Source organism: Bubalus kerabau, chromosome 13, assembly GCF_029407905.1.
Source record: "Bubalus kerabau isolate K-KA32 ecotype Philippines breed swamp buffalo chromosome 13, PCC_UOA_SB_1v2, whole genome shotgun sequence".
Taxonomy (NCBI): Eukaryota; Metazoa; Chordata; class Mammalia; order Artiodactyla; family Bovidae; genus Bubalus; species Bubalus kerabau.
In genome coordinates, this window is record NC_073636.1 from 2,882,620 (window position 1) to 2,907,387 (window position 24,768).

Genomic DNA, 24,768 nt, shown 5'->3' on the forward strand with positions numbered 1-24,768 from the left:
AGATGCCAATTTTGGATCCTTCCCTGCTCTTCTGAAGTGACATTGCCTTTCATTGATACTAATTGCTTTAACTTTATTTTCTTTCTTGCTGTTACTGTTTTTCTTCTTTGCATGAATTTCACAGCATAAGCCCCTTTCACCAAATGAGGAACAACATGGTGACTAAAGTTGGTTTCACCTTTTCATCTTCATGAACTGGAACTGAATTATAACCTGTAGGCATAAATAAGCAGCCAATTCATTGCCTAGCTTTGACATAGTGCTCAAATCAACTAAGGTGTCTTAGCTGCTCATAGCCAAGAAATAGAAATTCTTGATTAAAAACATCAGATTTTCTTGTCATGTTGCTCTTTTATATCTAAGCAGGGTCTCTGCCGTCTGAGCTCAGATGCTGCATCCATGGATTTCGGGTCTCTGCTGCCTGAGCTCAAATGTTGTGTCCATGTATTCGGTTTGGGGATGGCAAGAGTAGATGTCTTATGCTGTGTGTGCTCAGCCACTGAGTCGTGGCTGACTCTTTGTGACCCCACAGTCTGTAGCCTGCTGGGCTCCTCTGTCCATGGAATTTTCCAGGCAAGAATACTGGAGCAGGTTGCCATTTCCTTCTCCAGGGGATCTTTCTGACCCAAGGATCAAACCTACATCTCTTGAGTCTCCTGTATTGACAGGCAGATTCTTTACCACTATGCCACTTGGGAAGACTCGAAGTCTTGGGTATATGTTAATGTTTCTAGCTGTCTCATCTTTATTTAATATCCCAAAATGTGTTAAAAACTGAGGAGTGCAAAGAAAAATAATCCAAATTTATATATAAATTGTCTTTTATACATGAGGCATTTCTTCAAAGATACTTTCCATATTCTCAAAATCAGAGCTCAGTGTCAGAAGCAGCCCAGTAGTAGACAGATCAAAGGATTTGAAATCAGGTGGCCCAGGATCCAGACCCAGCTGTCACTAACCATCTTTGACATAAGGGGAAGTCACTTTTCCTCTCCAGGTCTCTTGTTGTTCACCCATTACGTAGGTGGGAATGGGGAAAGATGGCAAGGTTTGGATTAGACATCTTTTATATCCATTCATTCCATTGACAATTTTCAGGGACTGATTTCCAGGAAGCCTCTTTCCGTTGTCTTTCTCAATGCCGTGGGCACTGTAACTTACACAGTATGCGTTAGGAATGTAAATTGACCATCAGCTTGTTTGCACCAGGAAGGAACCTTTATGAACAGTATGGGTATGGTCCAGGTCCCTGGTGTGATTCTTGGGAGCTGTGTCCCGCAAATCAGTGACAAGTGCCGTTTGTCTCTGCAGGTGATCCTCCCCGACCTGGCTGTCTTGAGGATCGCCGTGTATGATGACAACAACAAGCTGATCGGCCAGAGGATTCTGCCCCTGGACGGCCTCCAAGCAGGCTATCGACACATATCCCTCCGGAATGAGGGAAATAAACCTTTATCGCTGCCAACCATTTTCTGCAATATTGTCCTAAAAACATATGTGCCTGATGGATTCGGAGGTAAGTCAGACTTTTAGGTATTGAATATTTTTGTGTATATGTTTTTTTCCCCTAAATTTCAAGATATAAGCTATTTCACCAATGGTTAAAAAAAAGTCTGTTCTGCCAACCCTGTCGGCTTAAAGAAATCAGGCATAAATAGTTGCCTCAGGTTTCCTAGCAGGAAATGCAAAGGCAAGTCTAGATTATCTTTAAAGTTCTTTATTTAAAAATGCTGTCATTTTATGTTTTTTCAATTTTCACATATATGTTTTTTCAAGTTTCATATATATGTTTTTGAAGAATGCATTTCTACCATCATTCAAAGGAGGAAAGGTGTGAATAATGTAGAGCCATAGACATCAGTTGGTTTCACTAAAAGGTTTAAATTAAACTCCATTATCAACATTCCTGGACTTTCCCCCAAAATCTACAGGGGAGTTCAATTTTACAAAAAATTCCCAGTCATCAGTCCATGGAAGACCACCTTTGGTTACACCAAAGATATCAGTGAAAGTGAAAGTGAAAATCACTCAGTAATGTCTGACTCTTTGTGACCCCCATGGACTTCTCCATGTAACCCCATGGACCCCATGGAATTCTCCAGGCCAGAATACTGGAGTAAGTAGCCTTTCCCTTCTCCAGGGGATCTTCCCAACCCAGGGATCAAACCCTGGTCTCCCACATTGCAGGCATATTCTTTACCAGCTGAGCCACCAGGGAAGCCTAAGAATACTGGATTGGGTAGCCTTTTCCTTCTCCAGCAGATCTTTCCAACCCAAGAGTTGAACAGGGGTCTCCTGCACTACAGGTGGATTCTTTACCAACTGAGCTATCAGGGAAGCCCAAAGTCATCAATGGGAGGAATCAAAGTTGGACAAAGTCTTAAAGTGAAAGTGAAGGTCGCTCAATCATGTCTGACTCTGCGACCCCATGGATGGTAGTCCATGGAATTCTCTAGGCAAGAATACTGGAGTGGGTAGCCTTTCCCTTCTCCAGGAGATCTTCCCAACCCAGAGATCGAACTCAGGTCTCCCACATTGCAGGCGGATTCTTTACCAGCTGAGCCACCAGGGAAGCCCAAGAATACTGGAATGCTTTAAGATCCCTTCTCCAGCAGATCTTCCCCACCCAGGGATTGAACCCAGGTATCCTGCATTGCAAGTGGATTCTGTACCAACCGAGCTCTCAGGGAAGCCCCAAGTCATAGGATTCTGGTAAACCCACATATTAACTTGTTATAACCCCCAACCGAGCCAAGAACATTAAAGAAAACAAAGATCCTCCATATTCTCAGAGTTCATTGAATCATAAGGAAACAATAGTACAGCAAAGTATGTCAAATTAACAAGGGTTCAAGTTCTGACCCTCCACTGCTAGCCAGGTGACCTTGACAGGTGTTATCACCTGTCAACACCCCCCACCCCATCTTCTGGCCTGGAAAGGTACTGATACTGTTTCCCTCACAGCATCCTGTGATGTGTGCTTATCATCACAGTTTATGACACAACAGGGCATGCCTGCCGTGTGTGTGCACAGGAGTGTGTGGCTCCAAATGCAGCTCGGTTTCTGTGCTATTCTAGTTGGAGGAGCTTTGGGTGATTTTGTTTTGTGTTTTTAATAATGCAGTCTTCTCTGGAGGACAGAGTTTCTGCAATTCATACTCAGCATTAACAACCCAATTGTGGGTTCCAAAAGTAAAGTCAGCCATGAGGATTTTTCAATTGCAAAATTGAGAGTAAAGATTCCTTCCTCTTTCCCTTTGTTTTTTCTTAAAAAAGGAAGCCTGTTACAGGCCACAACACAGAGTAGCAGTTATGAGCACGTGGCAGACGCTGGGATGGGGTGCTGTGGGCCGGGTGAGCAGGGCAGAAAAGAGACATGGGACCTGTGTGGGCATTGAGGAGCATGTGATGGCCACAGGGCATCAGCAGATGGACTCAGTCTTGTTCCACATATTTGCACTTAGCAAGCAGTGGTGCATAATACCTAGTGTATTTTAAAGATAGATATATAAATACATGTATTGGAAGACTTAAAGGTTTTGCCTTTACAAGTATTACTTTTCAAATGAAACTCTAATTCATTCTAGGGAAATGGGCTATTCCAATGGAAAAGGGAAAGATACAGTTTTTTGAGCTCCTGCTTGGTGCCAAGTGCTTTACAAAAATGGAGTCCAGAAATGTGAAATTGTTTAGAGTGGATGTGAGCATATGCAGGTGTATGCTGAAGGAATATCTGTGTTTATCATGCAGTTTATGGCTAGTGTCAATATTTATAAGTATTGATTCACATCTTTAAAAATAGTCTTGTAACTATTCTTTCCTAAGGTATCATTGTAGTATTTCTCTCAAAAGCAATTGAAATTTCTGTACGACATTATCTTTGATGGGATTCTGCAGTTGATGTCTTAGCCTCAGATTTGATGTTCAAAGACTGTTTATTCAGAATTCTCTAGCCATTTCTACATACGTGAAGGAACCAAGGGCAGACATTCTGAGGGTTTATTTAAGGAACTTATCTGAAAATAACAAAATAAGAATATGAGAACTTTTTCCAGATTTCCAGTCTTCTTGACAGTCTCTTGATTCCCACAATGTGTCTATATTTCATGGGCTTACCTAACCTCCCACATTCGTGTCTGAACATTAACGTGCTGAACCAGCACACCAGGTGATCAATAGACCCCCTGTTCCCTAGAACATTTACAGTCTTTATTGATTCTATAGGAAAAAGTTCAAAATGAAATTCTGCACCATTGCACTTCAGCAGTTTCTGGGGGAAAAAAAAGAAAGTGGTCAATAAACATCTCCAGATTTTTATGTAGCTAAAGAAAGAAAATATGGATGCCTTCCTTCATTCTACTAAGGTGTTTAGCAGGTTGTACTCTGTAAAAAGCAAAGTAGCTACATATCAGAAAAAAATTCTGACTACATAAAAAATTTTAAAAGGGTCATTCATCCAATGCCCAGAATGAACTCTGTTACCATATGGGTCTCTACTTCCTATCTCATTATTCTCTTTACTTCTCAGTAAAATTGGATCTTACTGTGGTGTCTCATTTACATTCATATTTCAGAGGCAGTTTTTTTTTCATAATTTTTAGAGTATTTTCCCCATTTCTTGACATATTTTTATTATCTGCTTGAGATTCAATTTTATGTATGCTGTAATTTATCATGTTATCGATGTACTGAAGTCAATTCTACTTTTCTTTCTTATGAACAATATTGCATCTAAGAACCCTAAATGGGAATATTAGTGATTATTTCTTACAGATGAATTCTTTCAAGTGCATTTGTTGCATCAAGAAGTGTATATGTATTTAAAGGTCTAGATTGTTGTTGTTTTTCAGGCACTAAATTGTGACAACTCTGTGACCCTCTGGGTTGTAGCATGCCAGGCTCCTCTGTCCTCCGCCATCTCCCAGAGTTTGTTTAAATGCATGTCAGTGATGTTATCTACCATCTCATCCTCTGCCACCTGCTTCTCCTGTTGCCTTCAATCTTTCCCAGCGTCAGGGACTTTTCCAATGAGTCAACTCTATGCATCAGGTGGCCAGAGAATTGGAGCATCACCTTTAGCATCTGTCCTTCCAATGAATATTCAGGGTTGATTTCGTTTAGGATTGACTGGTTTGATCTCCTTGCAGTCCAAGGGGCTCTCAAAAGTCATTTCCAGTACCACAATTCAAAACCATCAGTTCTTCAGCACTCAGCCTTCTTTATAGTCTGACTCATATCCATACATGTCTGCTGGTAAAACAATACTTTGATTATATGGACATTTGTCGGAAAAGTGATGTCTGCGTTTTAATACTCTGTCCAGGTTTGTCATAGCTTTCCTTCCAAGGAGCAACCAAGCATCTTTTAATTTCATGGCTACAGTCACTGTCTACAGTGATTTTGGAGCTCAAGAAAATAAAATCTGTCACTGTTTCCACTTTTTCCCCATCTATTTGCCATGAAGTGATGGGACTGGATACCATGATCTTAGTTTTTTGAATGTTGAGTTTTAGGCCAGCTTTATTCCCCACTTCTTTCCCCCTCATCAAGAGGCTCTTTAGTTCCTCTTTACTTTCTGCCATTAGAATGGTATCATCTTCATATCTGAGGTTGTTGATATGGCTCTTGGCAATCTTGATTCCAGTTTGTGATTCATCCAGCCTGGCATTTTGCATGATATACTTTGCATAGAAGTTAAGCAGGGTAACAATATATAGCCTTGTCATACTCCTTTCCCAGTTTTGAACCAGGCCATTATTCCATGTCTGGTTCTAACTGTTGTGTATTTACCTGCATACAGGTTTCTCCGAAGACAAGTAATGTGGTCTGGTATTCCCATGTCTTTATACATTTTCCACAGTTTGTTGTAATCCACACAGTCAAATATTTTAGTGTAGTCAATGAAGCAGAAGTAGACATTTTTCTGGAATTCCTTTGCTTTCTCTATGATTCAATGAATGTTGGCAATTTGTATCTCTGGTTCTTCTTCCTCTTTGAAACTGTACATCTAGAAGTTCTCGGTTAACGTACTGTTGAAGCCTAGCTTGAAGAATTTTGAGCACAGTATTACTAGCAAGTGAAATGAGTGCAATTGTCCAATAGTTTGAGCATTCTTTAGCATTACCCTTCTTCGTGATTGGAATGAAAACTGACCTTTTCCAGTCCTTTGGCCACTGCTGAGTTTTCTAAATTTCCTGACATATTGAGTACAGGACTTTACTTGACAGCATCATCTTTTAGGATTTGAAATAGCTCAACTGGAATTCCATCACCTTCACTAGCTTTGTTCATATTAATAGTAATGCTTCCTAAGACTCACTTGACTTCACACTATAGGATGTCTGGCTCTAGGTGAGTGATCACACTATCATGGTTATCTAGGTGTATTCTTGCCACCTCTTCTTAATCTCTTCTGCTTCTGTTAGGTCCTTACCATTTCTGTCCTTTATCGTGCCCATCCTTGCATGAAATATTCCCTTGGTATCTCTAATTTTCTTGAAGAGATCTCTAGTCTTTCCCATTCTATTTCTTTGCATTGTTCACTTTAAAAGACTTTCTTATCTCACCTTGCTATTTTCTGAAACTCTGCATTCAGATGGGTATATCTTCCTGCCCTTTCTCCCTTCCCTTTTGCTTCTCTTCTTTCCTCAGCTATTTTAAAGCCTCCTCAGACAACCACTTTGCCTTCTTTCATTTCTTTTTCTTGGGGATACTTTTCATCACCACATCACCACTTTTCACACCACAATTTTCTTGAAGAGATCTCTAGTCTTTCCCATTCTATTTCTTTGCATTGTTCACTTTAAAAGACTTTCTTATCTCACCTTGCTATTTTCTGAAACTCTGCATTCAGATGGGTATATCTTCCTGCCCTTTCTCCCTTCCCTTTTGCTTCTCTTCTTTCCTCAGCTATTTTAAAGCCTCCTCAGACAACCACTTTGCCTTCTTTCATTTCTTTTTCTTGGGGATACTTTTCACCACCACATCACCACATCACCACATCACCACAGAATGTTACAAGCCTTGATCCATAGTTCTTCAGGCACTTTGTCTACCAAATCTAATCCCCTGAATCCATTCATTATCTCCACTGTATAATCATACGGGATTTAATTTAGGTCATACCTGAGTGGCCAAGTGGTTTTCCCTACTTTCTTCAAATCAAGCTTGAATTTGGCAATAAGGTGCACATGATCTGAGCCACAATCAGCTCCAGATCTTGTTTTTACTGTATGTATAGAGCATCTCCATCTTTGGCTGCAAAGAACATAATCAATCTGATTTTAGTACTGACCATCTGGTGATGTCCATGTGTAGAGTCATCTCTTGTGTTGTTGGAAAAGGTTGTTTGCTATGACCAGCATGTTCTCTTGACAAAACTCTGTTAGCCTTTGCGCTGCTTCATTTTGTACTCCAATGCCAAACTTGCCTGTTCCTCTGGGTATCTCTTGACTTTATACTTTTGCATTCCAGTCCCCTATGATGAAAAGGACATCTATTTTGGGGTGTTAGTTCTATAAGGTGTGTAAGTCTTTATAGAACCAGTCAACTTCAGCTTCTTCGGCATCAGTGGTGGGAGCACAGACTTGGATTACTGTGATGTTGAATGGTTTGCCTTGGAAAGGAACTGAGACCATTCTGTCGTTTTTGAGATTGCCCCCAAGTACTGCACTTCAGACTCTTTTGTTGACTATGGTGGCTACTCCATTTCCTCTAAGGGATTCTTGCCCACAGTAGCCAGAGAAGGCAGTGGCACCCCATTCCAGTACTCTTACCTGGAAAATCCCATGGATGGAGGAGCCTGGTAGGCTGCAGTCCATGGGGTCGCTAAGAGTCAGACATGACTGAGCGACTTCACTTTCACTTTTCACTTTCATGCATTGGAGAAGGAAATGGCAACCCACTCCAGTGTTCTTGCCTGGAGAATCCCAGGGATGGGGGAGCCTGGTGGGCTGCCATCTATGGGGTTGCACAGAGCCGGACACGACTGAAGCAACTTAGCAGCAGCAGCAGCAGCAGTAGTAGATATAATGGTCATGAATTAAATTCACCCATTCCAGTTGATTTTAGTTCACCAAGTCCTTAAGATATCAATGTTCAATCTTGCCATGTCCTGCTTGACCATGTGCAATTTACTAACATTCCGGGTTCCTATGCAATATTGTTCTTCAGAGCTTCAGATTTGACTCCCACCACCAGCCACGTCCACAACTGAGCATCATTTCCACCTTGGCCCAGGCACTTCATGCTTTCTGGATAGTAGTAGCAGCCCTGTGCTCTTCCCCAGTAGCCACTGGGCGCCTTCTGACCCGAGGAACTCATCTTCCAGTGTCATGACTTTTTGCCGTTTTGTACTGTTCATGGAGTTCTCAGGGCAAAAAGTCTACAGTGGTTTGCCATTTCCTCCTCCAGTGGACCACGATTTGTCAGAACTCTTCACCATGACCCATCCAGCATGGGTGCCCCTGCGTGACTTGGCTCACAGCTTCCTTGAGCTATGCAAGTCCCTTTGCCACACCAGGCTGTGACCCATGAAGGGGATGGAAATGGCCCTAAACCCCAAAATAGCTGGTATTTTTTAAAAATACAAATGAGACTTCTGCTAAAACCAGAAGAAAGGAGCAAGTGAGAAAAGGCAGATTGATTTATTTTTAAAAAGAAAGGTTCCAGAACTAAGTATCTTGGAAATTTTAGCTCGCTCTTGTGGGTTTATACAGTTATAACTTTGTGTGCATACTTCCCTTCCCTGTTAGATGTTCAGTGTGACTGGTCCCTAGACAAGCCTATTCACACTCCATCATTGTTAATCCACATTTAAAATTAATTTTTGCTACACTGGTTTGTCCTGTGGAGCACTGAACTACACAGTGGGGTAGCCAGGCACAGTGTTCCTCCAGTGTGAGGGCTGACACCCCGTGAAATGTCAGATTGGCACCGAAGAAAGATTCCAGGTTTACTTGAATATGCAACACTTTGACCAAGAACATGTAGCACTCTGGCCAAGAATATGTCAGATTTGTTTAACTGCTTCCTGAAATAATTTTTTTCCAGGCTGAGGCAAGAAAAAATGAATAACATTTTCAGAGTTATGCAAGGCTATAGACGTATGATATATTTGAGGCATGGCTTCTCACTTTCTGGTTATACATCATTTTAAATGTCATTATTAAAATCAGTTTCTTTGATAGGCAGTATAAATAAGTATACATTTGAATGTACATATATGCATATATATTGTGTCTCAAAGATGGAAACTAATTTTATGTGCCTGTACATATGTGTGTATACAAATTATATATTTAAAACTCAAATGTATATGTCTCTAGTCATAGGAGAAACTGAGATACAATAGAAAAATCATCTAAAAGTGGGTAGGACAGGCACTGGCTCCCTAATCCTGAGCCCTTTTGTCCTTGGTCGGATAATTTTGGCGGAACTGTTCCAGGTATGCAGTAGCCGCTTCTGCCACCTGCTACCATGTGGCAAAGTTAAGTGTTACAGAAGTATCTAATTCACAATTCAAAACTGCCAGGAATGATCACCTGTTTCAAATAACCTGCTAATCTAAGCCTGGTTCAAACATTTAGCCCTTTTTTAATCTCCTTTTTGTGTCTTGTGATTGAATTTGAATAAGCCTTATATACACTTTGTGTAATTTTGTTGCCATTTGACCACGAACACTATTGTGCTTAGTCATGTTCAGTGGTGTCCGACTCTTTGTGATGCCATGGATCACAGCCTGCCAAGCTCCTTTGTCCATGGGATTCTCCAGGCAAGAATTCTGGAGTGGCTTGCCATGCCCTCGTCCAGGGGGTCTTCCCAACCCAGGAATTGACCCAGGTCTCCCACTTTGTAGACAGATTCTTTATTGTCTGAGCCACCAGGGAAACCAAAGAATACTATTAAGCTGAATTTATTATTGAATTCTATTATATTGCATGTTGTCAATTTTTTAAACGAACGTGTAACTGCAAATAAGATATCTCATTAAAACTCCAACGATAAAGCAGAGTTTCAGGATTTGGAGACATAACTTCCCAGCAGTTTCTAGAATTGTTAATACTGGTAATAGAAGATAGATGTAAGTAATGATATTCATCCAACTAATGGATGAATCTGAAGCATTTTATTTTGTTGCATAATTGAGGCTACTTCTACATAATCCTACAGCAGATGGTGGACAAGGGCCTCTCAGTCAGCTTGTCGGTTAGTACAAAACAATATGTAACTTCATTTACAGAATGTTTTGTAGCTATATTTTATATAAGTCTAGGTCAGAATCAGTCCTCCAGGCTGAGGTCAAGACATTGCCACAGTAAACAGGAAGAATACCACAGGATTTTTCACTTTCCCCAGGATGGACTCACAGCCTGACCTGGGAATGTCCAGGGGCTGATGGGGCCTCCTTAACAATGATAAAGCTTTGTGAGCTTAAGCACACATGAAAGATGGATACCCAAGAATTTAAGTAGCAGAATTTTTATTTCTCAATCCTGTTGGTAAACAGATTTACCACAAACTGGTAGACTTGAAAGAATAGAAACTTAATTCTCTCACAGTTTTGGAAGCTAGAAGTTTGAAACCAAAGAGCTGGCAAGGCCATGCTCCCTCTAGACTTGAAAACATCCTTCCTTTTCTCTTCATAGCATCTCCTGATTGCTGCAGTCTGCCTCCACCAAAACCTGGCCTTTCTTTATATCTGTGTGTCCTGTTCTCTTCTTATAAATATACTAGTCATGGGATTTAGGACCAGCCCTAATCCAGAACGGTCCCATCTCAGTCCTTAACTGATTACATGTGCAAAGAATCTATTAGTTAATAGAATCATAAGTGGATGTTGAATTTTGTGAAAAGTTATTCTGCATCTATTGAAATGATTGTGTTACTTTTATTCTTCAGGTTGTTAATGTAATCCATCATGCTGATTTGCAGATATTGAGCCATCTTTGCATCGTTGGCATAAATCCCAATGATCATGGAATATGATCTTTTCAATGTATTGTTGAATTTGATTTGCTAATATTTTCTTGAAGATTTTTATATCTATGTTCATCAGTGATATTGGCCTATGATCTCCTTTTTTGTGTGATTCTCTGTCTGGTTTTGGTATCAGGGTGAGGCTGGCCTTGTAGAATGAGTTCAGAAATGTTCTTCCCTCTGAAATTTTTTGGCTAGTTTGAGAAAAACAGGTGTTGATTCTTCTCTAAATGTTTGGTAGAATTCACCCATGAAGCCCTCTGGTCCTAGACTTTAGTTTGTATGGAGTTTCTTTTTATTATTATTGTTACTGATTTCATTGCAAGTAATTGGTTTGTTTACATTTTTTATTTCTTTTGTATTCAGTCTTGAGTTTGCACATTTCTGGAGATTTATTCATTTCTTCTAGGTTGTCCATTTTATTGGTCCATAGTAATTTCTTATGATCCTTTGTATTTCTGTGGTGTCAGTTATAACTTCTCTTCTTTCATTTCTGATTTTATTGCTCTTTTTTTTTTTTTTTTTAAACTGTCACTCTTTCTTTTCTTGTGAGTCTGGCTAAAGTTTATTTTGTTCATCTTTTCAAAGAACCAACTCTTAGCAGATTACACAATGTTAACCAAACCATGTAAAATATGTATTCATATGGAAAAATTTCACAAAAAGGAAAGAAGCTTGGTTAGGATGGAAGAATTATGGATCATTTCATTCTCTAATAATTTGTTTTATTAGTTTTGTATTTAGCTTTAAGTGTTTAAAGAATTATTTGTTATTACTACTGGAAGGACTGTGAGTTGCCCTTCAAAAATCTCATATGCTTTCTTCAATGATATTGATATATTGATTGTATATCATTAACCATAAGCAAGTATTTATTTTCTAATAAGCCAGTCCTATGGGTCGTCCGTTAAAACGTGCTGGTGGGAAGCCAAGGCAAAGTTGATCCAACACAGGAGTGTATGGGGAGACCACGTCATATAGATCTTCTCAAAGGAAAGGTGGGCAAGTTCAGGGGGACTGTCTGCGCTTTGCTTTGCCCTTGGGAGTGTGGATGGGTGGAAGGAGGAAGCATCTGTGAGTCAGACAATGAGTCCTCGGTGAGTTTACCACCACAACAAGCAACCAGGCTGTCTCTGCCTCCAAACAATCTATATGAGGTCATAGCACCTCCTGAACTGTCATGAAAAAGTCAAGAAAAAGTCATGCCATAGAGCTAAGTGACACACAAGAAAGTATTGGAACATGGGACATTTTATAGGATACCTGACCTGTCTCCTCCACGTCTATGCATTAAGAACAATAAATTGTAGAAGGCTCTTTTCTAGGTTAAAAAAACATTTAAGACACATAGGTATCAGAGACATAGTACAGATTTTGTATCTTGATTGAAACAAACTAATTGTAAATAAGGGGAATTTTTGTTGTTCATTCACTAAGTCCAACTCTTTGCGACCCCATGGACTGCAGCACAGCAGCCCTCTCAGTCTTTCGCTGTCTTCTGGAGTTTGCTCAAATTCATGTCCATTGAGTCAGTGATGCTATCTAACTATCCCACCCTCTGCGCCCTGTTCTCCTTTTGCATTCTATCTTTCCCAGTATCGGGGTCTTTTCCTGTTAGGTAGGCCATGTATTATATCATAGTAAGGAATTAGTGCAAATTTTGTTCATACTGGTAAGGTTGGCCCTGAAAAAATCTCCCTTCTTATTTAGAGATACAGAAATAATTAGGAGTGAAACATTATGATGTCTGGAATTTACCTTAAAATACTTCAGCAGAGAAAAAAGAGAGAAAGAAAAAAAGGGAATTTAAGGAAGTATGGCAAACTGTTCATAATTGTTGGGACTTCATCATCAATATATGGGGAGTTATTTTATTTGTCTCTCTATTTTTACACACGTTGGAAAATTTCCATAATAAAGGAGTTCCTGTCCTCTGTGTTCAGTCGTGTCTGACTCTGCAACCCCTTGGACTGTAGCCTGCCAGTCTCCTCTGTCCTTGGAATTTTCCAGGCAAGAATATTGAATTGGATTGCCATTTCCTTCTTCAGGGTATCTTCCCAACCCAGGGATTGAACCCACATCTCTAGTGTCTCCTACATTGGCAGGCAAATTCTTTACCACTAGTACCACCAACATAGATAAATACATTCCTAGAACATTAACTTCCAAAAACTTCTGTGATTTTTCCTGAGCAAGCTTTAAGGGCTAATTTGTTGATATTCCCCATTATAAGTCAAAGATTTCTCAGGGACTATGAGTAATAACTAGAATCAAACCTTCTTATCCACCCCTGACAGGAGAAAAAAATTCCATGAAGAGCAATTTGGCAAGGACTCCCAAAAACACAAATACCTTTATGTATCATTCTGACTTCCAGAAACTTATCCTATGAGCATAGGCAAAAATATACTATGACATGTTCACAGACATTCCCTGGAGTACTGTTTATAACGTCAATGAACTGGAAGTAATGGAGTGGTCCATCAAGAAGAAGCTAGTTAGGCAAGTTATGGCCAATCAACATATGGAATATTTAGGTAGCCCTTAAAAATAATGTAGGAGACCTGTATTGCTGATATGGAAGTGTTTTTAAGATACGTGAAATTAAGCAAAAAAACAGGTATAAAAAACTATGAACCCGTAAAAGCAATTACCCTTCAATTAAAAATAAATAAAAATTTTTAAAGAGTAAAAAGTTCTTTAAAGAAAAATGAAGAAAAATAAGGATAACGTAAGTTTCAAGTTTGATTCAGCACATACTTTTGTGCAGAACACAAAACATACAACACAGACAAAATGAGGGCAGAGCAGCTGAAGCAGCCCCTGCCCCCACGTCAGGCAGTGAAGGAGCTGAAATGAAGCAGAAATGTTGATGTGAACTGCATTAACACTTTAAAATTTTAAAAATAGCATTTCTAGGGAAAAAAAAAAATACTATGAACCCATTTGAGGTCTTTTAAAAGATAGAAAGATGTAAGAGATGGATAGCAGTTAGTTACCTGCTGGATGTGGAATGGGTGGGAGAAAAGATGTTTACTTTTTGTTTTATACATTTGAATGTTTAACCTGTGTGTATACTATTTTCCATTTTAAAAGAGAAAAAAAATGTAAGAAAAAGATTTTAAATCATATGAATGTAATTAGGAAGGTGATTCTGCTAGGGGAAAATTTTTTAATGTAAAACTTTTAAAAGTTGTGGGTGTTGTACTGTTTTAAGGTTATAAAAATAATGATTCCTCCTATAGTACTGACAAATTATGCAAAATTATATGAGAGTCTGTTTGAAAACACTTGGAACTCTTCCAATGAAGTTGAAGTTACATAAAAGATGAAACTTTGAGTGCAAGTTATAGCAGAAAAAACACTGGAGAGATATTTCTTTTTATCTACATGGAATTAAAATGGGCTTTAAAGATGCATTAGCTTCTGTGTCTTATAAGACTCTGCTGGTGGCCTCTCCTGTGCTCCAGGTACTTATTCCCTGAACATTCACAGTGCCGCTCCTGCACTCTGAGCAGGGTGAGTGCTCTCAGTCCTAATTTGCATACAAAGAAACTGAGTCTGGGAGCATTAGTCAGCTTATTCAAAGTCCACAAGGTCAGCATCAGACCCCAAAGCCATTCACTTAGCTTGCCTGTCTCCCTGTCTGCTTTATTTGGGAGAAAATTAGAGGGAAATTAAGAAACTCATCTGGCCTTTTATTCTTGCCCTTCCTTATTTTATTTTTGCTTTCAGCAACTGACTGTGTTTTTCTAGCCTTGTTTTACGTCCTAGGAAGAGGTACATAATGGAAGGCATCATGGGAGTTGGAGGTGATGAGTGGTTTATTAGCTGAATTTTCTTAGGTGTTTTCAGTAAAACAGAGAATTCACAGCTCGGTGACTTTTTTCCCTGCAGATATTGTGGATGCTTTATCAGATCCAAAGAAATTTCTTTCCATTACGGAAAAGAGAGCGGATCAAATGAGAGCTATGGGCATTGAAACTGTAAGTAGCAACAGTGAGTTAAGACAGGTAGCAATGGCCAAGGAAAGACAGCTGAGTGGGGGGAAGTTGTCTGACTGATTACAAAAGTCACAAATTAATAGAACAAGTTCAAAAGTGGTTTTTGAAACTGAACTTTCATCTCAACAAAACCGTTTCAAAAGTCTATGAGGATGTAGCATATTTAATAAAATGTGACCCACTTCATTACTATGGCTTCACTCACATCTGGGGACCCTGGCCCCATTAGAAATGAAATGGAAACACCCATAATGCTTTTAGGAACATTTAAATATAGGATGCTTTTGTGAGACACTGAAATACCAGTTCACCTTAATCAGTGCGGAAATAAAATTGGCATTTACTATTGTTTACTTTTTACTAGTCTTATATCCAGCCTTCAATGCCACTGTACCATTGCAGTGTTTCACTCCTTGTTTTTAAAGTTCCCCTTACTCCTCAGTTTAGAATGGAAACAGAAATCTCTGCAGCAGCTTGAAAAAAAAGAAGGTATAGCCTGCTTATTACAAAGGAGCTGCAACTGCTTTCCTTGGCTTCCTCTTTTGGGTCAGATCTGAGGAAACCATATATTTACTCCTGAAGCAAAGATCTAATTTAGGGAGTAAAGGCTAGAATACAGAGGAGCAGTTGATGGTACAGACTGGGTTCAGTAGAAAGGAGAATGTACAAGACATCTGACTTCTAGGTGGCATTCATTTGGGTCAGTATAAGCATTTCTGTTCCAGAGTGACATCGCTGATGTGCCCAGTGACACTTCGAAGAATGACAAGAAAGGGAAAGCCAACACAGCCAAAGCGAATGTGACCCCTCAAAGCAGCTCGGAGCTCAGGCCAACCACCACAGCTGCCCTGGGGGCTGGCCTGGAGGCCAAGAAAGGTAAGGGAGAGTTGTCTGGCCTGCTTATCTGTTCCAGCAGTTTTCGAAACTTTGATGCAGATATTTAGAACTGTTACTTTAGCCAGTTTTCATGGCTCCATAAAACTCAAGAGCAGCAGATTTTCTGTGGGTTGAACAAATTTCTGTTTCTCTGAGTGGTTAACAGAAAAGCAGTGTTTCATCTGCTAGATCCCCTTCACCATAGTTGAAGGGGACTGGTGGTCCCCTTCACCAGTAGACCTAGAAATGTTGAAATTTGGTACTCTTTTTGTGAGAAAAAAAAAGGCATTTACAGAGTGAGCTTAGCAAAGGCATTCCCTCTGTCCTGCAGGTACCGCCAGAAGCGTGGGCAGTAAGTTCATGAACCAGCAGAATAACAATTGTTCCTGACATTCCTAGATCCCCTTTTTGCTAATTTTGCCCCATGGGTAGATATTCAGCATCCATGATTATTTATTTGTAAAATTATCAAATGGGCATCTGAAGGCCAATTCTCTGTGGATACCTGTAGATGTAATGGAAGAGCATAAGAGGTGGCGTTACAAAGAATTACATGTTCCATGTGCTAATATGGAACTATACTGTAGGGGAATAACTGTATTGATTATTTAAAGTTGATTTCCATCCTTATTGTTCAGGCATCCATTCTGATTGGATGGTTCCCATTCCATATGATAATTAAATATTTTAAATATCCTCCTTGACCATGAATCATTTACTAAACTCAGTTTTGTTACTTTAAGAATTTCTCTTTTTCCTAATGGTTTTCTACTCAATATAAATATCTCCCATTTATATGTGAATTCAGCATCTTTGGTGTAAGAAAGTCAAGTTGTCTGTGTACTTAAGTACACACAGTGCTGCAGTTTAAGGTAAGAAATGACAGGCTTTCCTTAACCGAAGCAGCATGGTAATTTAGCAGGAAACTCAATGTGCGTTGAGCTTTGTGAAACAAATTTGGAAATGAGATGGCACAAAAGCAGCTCAAATTGTACTCTGCAGCTGTATGTCTGTTCCTCCCTGGAAAGAACATGGAACAAGGTAATGATGCAGGATATGGGCTTTCCATCCAGCACTATCTTTCTTAACATCAGCCTCTCAGACAGAGACAGGCAGTGGAAAATGGGAGAGTTTTTGTTTAGTTAAAGTTCTTGTGTCATGCTCACCGACACAGAAAGACATTAGTGGCCTGAAAAAGCAGTGTGACCAGCTTACAGATGAGAAATGGAATATTCCCTGCCATATCAGTGAACAAAGGATGCCACAGCCATCAGCAGTTGTAGCCTCCACTGATTGGGAGCTGGTGAGCCCTGAGGGAACTCAGGAAGGAAAGAATACCTGCCATCCAGCAGCCATCAGACTGCAGCCCTGAGGAAACTCAGGATGTGGAAACACAGGACACTGGCCCCAGATAGCAGAGGTGCAGATCAAGGGAATGATTTCAGTGAGCCCAGACTCTTGCATCTTCCCATACATAGAGAAGTGCTGAATTTGTTAACTTGACATACCTGGTTTCTTTAAATAGCAGTCATCTTTTGTCATTCAGACTACCTGCCCTTTGTTGCAAAACCGCCTAGCTCCTCCCTTTGCCTACTCGGAGCAGTTTTTCAGAGCTCTCTGAAATGCTGTCTCCCGCGCTGCAGTCCTCATTTTGTCCCCAAATAAAGCCTAACTCGCAACTCAACACGTTGTGCAGATTTTTTTAATGCAAAACACAGAAGTGATCCTAGTTCTAGAAGGGACCATGATTGTGTTCAGAACTGTTTCACTTCTGGTCCAAATAAGATTACACAGGAAGGAGCCACTGGAAGAAGCTCTTATTTTCCCTCCTCCCCTTGACCAGTGCCCTGAGTAAGAGGGTCTACACACTGATTCATTTTGGCCTTTTGTTCAGGAGACTTGGGAGCCTCCTCTAAGGCACAGTGGTCGGTTCTACGAGAAATGCCTTCACACCTTCAGGAACCTCACAATGAGACAGGCTTCCACACTGTGGCCAGGTGGTGCTTATGAGGGCTGACTGCTCAGAAATGGGAGGAAGGGGGTCAGAGGAGACTCAACGATAGGATCCTAACTGAGCTGGGCCTTGAAACGCAGGTCTGACATGAGCAGGGAGAGAAGGTGGAAGAGCCCAGGCAGAGACCAAGGCCACACAGGAAGCAGCCGGGGCAGGAAAGGGGGCAGAGCGAGTCTGATTTGGAGATGGCCTAGGACCACCCAGGAATGGAGAATGACCCCTGAGGGTCTGTAAGATGGTTAGTACAGTCTTGGTGGGAATAGTCTTTAAAGAGGGAATAAGTGATAAGGGCCACTGAAGAATTAGGGTATTTATGCCTCTAATTTAACACTTAGCACATTGTATTTATATTATATATTTACTCACATGATATTTATATAACATGATAATAACCAGAGAAAGGAGTTATTGCAGCAAGACCATACCTCTGTCATCCAGTATGTCCCTGGAACCATGCCTAGTGAAGATCTAGAGTCTCTTCTCTTAGGAAGTAAATGGCTGGTGAATGAACAAGCAAGGAGAGCCTGGATGAGGCTAGATGTACTCAGAGGGAGAGGAAGCATGGAAATCAGCCAGTGACTTGGGTGTCAGTTTTAGCGGGAAGAAGGTAACTCAGGGACTTCAAGCACAGGTCACAGAAAGAGATGGTACCATTGGGTGAAGCAGAGAACTCAAGAGGATGAACAGTTTTGGGTAAGATGAGTCTTGTCCTGTACATCATCACATTCAAGCTGTTGGGGGTGCATCTGGGCAGAAGCACGAAACAGCAAAACTGTGGGAGGTCAGGAGGAGGGAGACGGGAGAGGGGAGAGAGAGAGGATGTGAGCTGCTTAGAAAGATAGCAGGAATGGAAACAAACAAAAAAAGAAAGATTTTTAAGAAGAATGAGTTTGGGAAGGTAGTGTAGACAGTCCAGAGAAGTTAAGACTGCATAATTACTGTTGAATCAGGGATGCTTGGGTGATGAGAGTGGAAACCAGGTTAGAAAAATTGATAATTGGAGATATAAAATTTTATATAAATTTTATATAATATATAAAATGTGGAGAATGCTTGCATGTTGATAGGAGCCAGTGAAGAGAAGGAGAGGGAAAATACCAGAGAAGGGTGTACAGTGAAATAGGCTCTGAGGAAGAGCTGAATCAAGAGAAAGGGAGTGGTCCCGCTGCGTGATTGAGGAAGAAAGGTGTTCTGTCTGGGCCATGAAGAAGGAGAATTGAAGACAAGTCCTACGGCAGGAAGGAAGCATCAGGTGGCACCCGCAGCATCCGCTGTGAATGTCTGTGAGCATGACGGGCTCTGAAGCTCTACGGGGTTCTATTAGACACACAGCCCAATAGTAGTAACTGCACCAGTGCTGCTTGATGTTCTTCTTTAAGATTAAGCAATTGAGAAAACTCAACTAGTTGATCTCCAAATTACAGTTTGAGAGAAAAGAAGTCATTTTTAATGAGCTGTGTTGATAAAAACAAAAACCGTATGTACTGAAACTTCAGCTATTCAAAATCTTTGGGGCCCAAACTTTACAGTTTCACCCCTACTTTCACACCAGGGAAACCTGGAGACCTACACTGTCCAATATAGAAGCCACAGGCCACATGTGGCTCTTCAGGCTTAAAACTAAAAACTTGAGTTTCTCAGGTGCCCTGGACAGTTCACAGATGGAACATATCCACTCTCACTGGAAGTCCTACTAGACAAGCTGCTCTGGGTATACAGATGGAGCCAGGCGTGTACTTGTTCCTGTTCTGTAGAGTGTGGTTTTTTCCCTAACATCCTAAACCATTTGTAGAAACTAACGTTTTCACAATGTGTCTTTCTCTAAAAAAAAAAAAAAAAAAAAGCAAAACCAGGGTTGAGGGAGGTTTGTGTTTTCATGTTATTGTTGTTGCTTAGTCACTAAGTCGTCTCCAACTCTTTTGCAACCCCATGGAATGTAGCCTGCCAGGCTCCTCTGTCCATGAGACTTTCCAGGCAAGGACACTGGAATGGGTTGCCATTTCCCCCTCCAGGGGATCTTCCAAACCCAGGGATCAAACCCATGTCTCCTGCATTGGCAGGTGGATTCTTTACACTGAACCACCTGAGAAGCCCTTATGTTTTCATAGGTCCTGTTAGTCAAGATTTCATTGAACCAAGACCAAAAAACAGTCTCACCAGACTAGATCAGACTCTTAGTTTTTGTTATATCTCTAGAGCACCTTGCATGCCTCCCAATTCTGTGTGTTCATTTTATAGAAGAGAGAACAGAGACCCAAAGATAGGGAGCTCTTTGCAATGCCAGGATAGACCTCCCTGGCCTGCAGTAAAGCCAGGAATTAGCTTGTGATGTCAGACCTCAGAGATCAGAGAATAGCCCCATGATCCCTTGACATCCCTATCACAAAGTGTTAGAGATCAGAAGACTGCTTTCTGTCTGCCGTGACTCTTTACTGTCCTTACCACCCTCACCCTGGATGTACACGTCTTCTTAAAATGAGTGCAACTGAAAAACAAGACCCTAGAATTTGATACCTGTCTTTCTCGAGTATCTCATACTTAGCCCTTGGGATTCTAATGGAAATCTATAGAATGCACATTCATCTTGTTTACCTAAGATGAAAATCTGCAGTCAAACAGAATGTGTTTTGGGATTCGCCTGCAACTGTGGTTGCCATGACAGCATCTAGCTTAGCATCACTCCAACAACAGGATGACTTAGTGTATTACTCTAGGTGCTCATGACAGCATCCTGTTCTACAATGATCTGATTTCATTATTTTCTATATGTTAAAGGCATTCCTGGGCTTAGTAGCATATCACTTAAATGCTAGAATTCAATTCAGTAATGGAAAGGGGCTGAAAAAAATGTTAAGCTGGCAATAGTGTTGGTAGTTAGTGGACTGATAGGGAAAGCGACTATAATAGATGCTGTTGTGCCTGGTCAGGTCTCCTTTATGGGACTGGTGCCCATCCTTCAACGCTGACGGACACTGGCTGAATGCCAATCACAGCTGCACTTTTCTCCCTAGTGTTGCCCTCAGACCATGGGAGTTCTCTTGTCTGGAAATGCCTAGAAGGTTTTGTAAAACTTCTGACACCCTAACTGAGTGATCTGGGGTTACACAAGCTCTGTCTCCTTACCTCAAGGTAGAATAACACTGGAGGGCCATTTATGCTTACAACTTGCAGGATCAGACCAAGGCTGGATTTCAGCCAGGAAGACCCCCAGGTTTCTTCCTCGACCCTATAGTGCTTCTCTCACCCGCTAGGGGTTTCTCCTGAGAGCCCTCCCGCGATAAATCATATGCACATAAACCCTCTTCTCAGTCTTTGCTTGTAGGGGACCTGACCTCAGACCAGAAAGGTTTCAGGTAAGTGTCTAGTTAATTGTCCTGTAATAGAAAACTAAGACGTTTATAGCCATAACATGTATAAAGCTGCTTCAATGTCTTTAGATGCGATTTCAAAACTGAATTTGATATGATCATTTATTCTAATTACACAGTAACTTTGTGTTTAATATAAACAGTAACTTTGTTTCAGGTATTGAACTGATCCCTCAAGTGAGGATAGAAGATTTAAAGCAGATGAAGGTAAAATTGCTGGGTCATTTCGCCAGCACTCTTTTGTTCTGTTGGTGAAATGGATGTATTTTTGTTTCTCAATAGTTTTAATCATTGTGGTGGTACTACACAAAGCTTATTTGGGATCCCATTTGTTTTTTCCACAGGCTTACTTGAAGCATTTAAAGAAACAGCAGAAAGAGCTGACTTCTTTAAAAAAGAAACATGCAAAGGTACAGTGTTTTGTGTGTGCGAGCAGCATGTGTGTGCAGCTCTGTAGGCTGGTTTGTGTGTTTTCTCCTTTAAGCTCTCTGATGAAAACCTCTCAGCCAAAACCACTGCTTGGAAACTGATACCAGCCAACTGGGCAGCAGGACCTTCATTTTAACTGGTTAGACATGAAATTTTAAAAGATACTCCATTTGGTATTGTTTATCACTGATTTGTAATCTGCTTTTCTAATGGTTATTTCAAAAGCATAACAAAGCTTCACCCTTTTCAAAATTGTTGAAAAATATGACAAAATTGTTGAGTAATATCTATCACCTGACTATTGAAAACCAACTCATAGTCTTAGCTTCTGGGTGTTTGCCACACATAGTGCATCAGGAGAGATGCTGGTCAGCTCCAAACTTCTCAGCCAGGGGACCCGGAGAGAGCTCTTCTCATTTTCCCCCATTATGTAAACTCTGCTTGGTGGCCTACTTCTGAAATATTGTTGTTCCTACTTATAGGAAGAGGTCTTTGGACAGTAATCGTGACCCCATGCACTGCAGCACACCAGGATTCCCTGTCCTTCACCATCTCCTAGAGCTCACTCAAACTCATGTCCATCAAGTTGGTGATGCCATCCAACCATCTCATCCTCTGTCGTCCCCTTCTCCTCCTGCCTTCAGCCTTTCACAGCATCAGGGTTTTTTCTAATGATTCAGCTCTTCACATCAGGTGGCCAAAGTTATTGGAGCTTCAGCTTCAGCATCAGTCCTTCCAGTGAATATTCAGGACTGATTTCCTTTAGGATTGATTGGTTTGATATCTTTACAGTCCAAGGGACTCTCAAGAGTCTTCTCCAATACCACAGTTCAAAAGCATCACTTCTTCAGCACTCAGCCTTCTTTATGGTTCAACTCTCCTATCCATACATGACTACTAGCAAAACCATAGCTTTGACTATACAGACCTTTGTCAGCAGAGTGATGCTTCTTAATATGCTGTCTAGGTTTGTCATAGCGTTTCTTCCAAGGAGCAAGTGTCATTTAATTTCATGGCTGCAGTCACCATCTGCAATGATTTTGGAGCCTAAGAAAATAAGTCTGTCACTGTTTCTATTGTTTCCCCATCTATTTGCCATGAAATGATGGAACCAGATGCCCTGATCTTAGTTTTTTGAATGTTAAGTTTTAAGTCAGCTTTTTCACTGTCCTCTTTCACTTTCATCAAGAGGCTCTTTAGTTCCTCTTCATTTTCTGCCATAAGGGTGGTATCATTTGCATATCTGAGATTATTGATATTTCTCCCTGCGATCATGATTCTAGCTTGTACTTCATCCACCCTGGCATTTCATGTGATGTACTCTGCATATAAGTTAAATAAGCAGGGTGACAATATACAGCCTTGACATACTCCTTTCCCAATTTGGAACCAGCCCGTTGTTCCATGTCCACTTCTAACTGTTGCTTCTTGACCTGCATACAGGTTTCTCAGGAGGCAGGTAAAGTGGTCTGGTATTCTCATCTCTTGAAGAATTTTCCACAGTTTGTTGTGATTCACATAGTCAAAGACTTTCGTGTAGTCAATGAAACAGAAGTAGATGTTTTTCTGGAATTCTCTTGCTTTCCCTATGATCCTATGGATATTGTCAATTTGATCTGTTTCCTCTGCCTTTTCCAAATCCACCTTGAACATCTGGACATTCTCAGTTCACATACTGTTGAAACCTAACTTGGAGAATTTTGGGCATTACTTTACTAGCATATGAGATGAGTACAATTGTGCGATAGTTTGAACATTCTTTGGCATTGTCTTTCTCTGGGATCTGAATGAAAACTGAACTTTTCCAGTCCTGTGGCCACTGCTGAGTTTTCCATATTTGCTGGCATATTGAGTGCAGCACTTTAACAGCATCATCGTCTAGGATTTGAAATAGAAATCCAAGAGCTGAAAGAATCCAAGTTGCCTTGATTTGCAGAAACAACCTTGAGTTTCTTGAAGCCCCACATTATAATAGAACCAAAACTTAAAAAGAGATTTTAAATCTCCCTGAATCCTACCATCTAAATCTGTGTGGACTTTCTTAACAGCCTTAGTGTACATTTTTTGGAGGAAGCCTTCAAAATTCCTTAGGTCACATAATAGAGCCATATTGCACAGTGCTTGCCTGTTGCTTTTCAGAATGGTTTTTGGAAGCATTCTCAGCAGGTAAATGCATTTCATGGCTTGTTTTCCATATCCTCATGTACTTCAGAAGTTTAAGTCACAAATGTATGATTATAAACATATGAATGAATTCCTTCTCCCACATTAAATACACAGGGGACCCTCTTTTCTATTCAGCCTGCTTTGCCAGTATAATTACCAAACTCAGAATTCTATAATCTTTCATATAAAACTACTATTACTAATAAGACTGAGGTTTATTTCATGCCCCTTTTTTGTTACATATTTTATATACATTCTTAAATCCTCACAATGTCCCTGAAACCCGAATCATTCCATTCACATTTCAAGCATGAATAAAATGAAATTCAAAGAAGTGAGTTCCTTGCCAAGAGCAATACAACTGGTTTATGCTAGTTATAACTGAAGTGCTTTTCATCTATTTTAACTCTTCCAAAGCCTTTGCAAATAATTATTTTCAAATAGTTAAACCTTCCTCTCTACAAACTTTCTGTAATTTTTGAGTCTATAGTAGTTCCTTAATACTTCCCACTATCTCATCTGAGCCAACTTTTAAGATTAAGGCTATATAGGAATATTTACTTGCCTAATATGTACTGGGGTCTACTCAGCTAACACATTTGTCTTAAAAGTGAAAAAGGAGAAACTGGTGAAGGAGGTGGGTGGATGGGGTTGAATCTATTACCACAGGACACACTTAGTGCCCGATATCCATTTGATCCTAACACTAATTTTTCTTTCTGTCAGTACTTACCAAATAGTAAAACTAGCTAATACATATCGAGGTTTATTTAAGCATTTTTTCTTAGGTATTTTATAGCAATTGTATAAAAGAGTACTTTAATTATATTAATATATTACCTTGTATCAATTAGCTTTTGCTGGGTAACAAACTATCCCCATATGTAGTGAATTTGAAAGCAGCCATTTATTTGGCTCGTAATTTTGTGGGTCA

At 40.3% G+C, this 24,768-nt stretch overlaps 1 protein-coding gene across 11 annotated transcripts in view; it reads left to right on the plus strand.

The window, feature by feature from the left end:
- Window positions 1-24,768, plus strand: part of PLCB4 (phospholipase C beta 4) — a 473,260-nt gene that overhangs the window by 418,270 nt on the left and 30,222 nt on the right. For all 11 annotated transcript variants that reach the window (XM_055543369.1, XM_055543377.1, XM_055543373.1 and 8 more), the window contains 5 exons: window positions 1,312-1,516; window positions 14,875-14,963; window positions 15,707-15,857; window positions 21,397-21,446; window positions 21,584-21,649. In XM_055543369.1, the coding sequence (XP_055399344.1) occupies window positions 1,312-1,516; window positions 14,875-14,963; window positions 15,707-15,857; window positions 21,397-21,446; window positions 21,584-21,649 (561 nt within the window). The remainder of the gene's footprint in view (window positions 1-1,311; window positions 1,517-14,874; window positions 14,964-15,706; window positions 15,858-21,396; window positions 21,447-21,583; window positions 21,650-24,768) is intronic.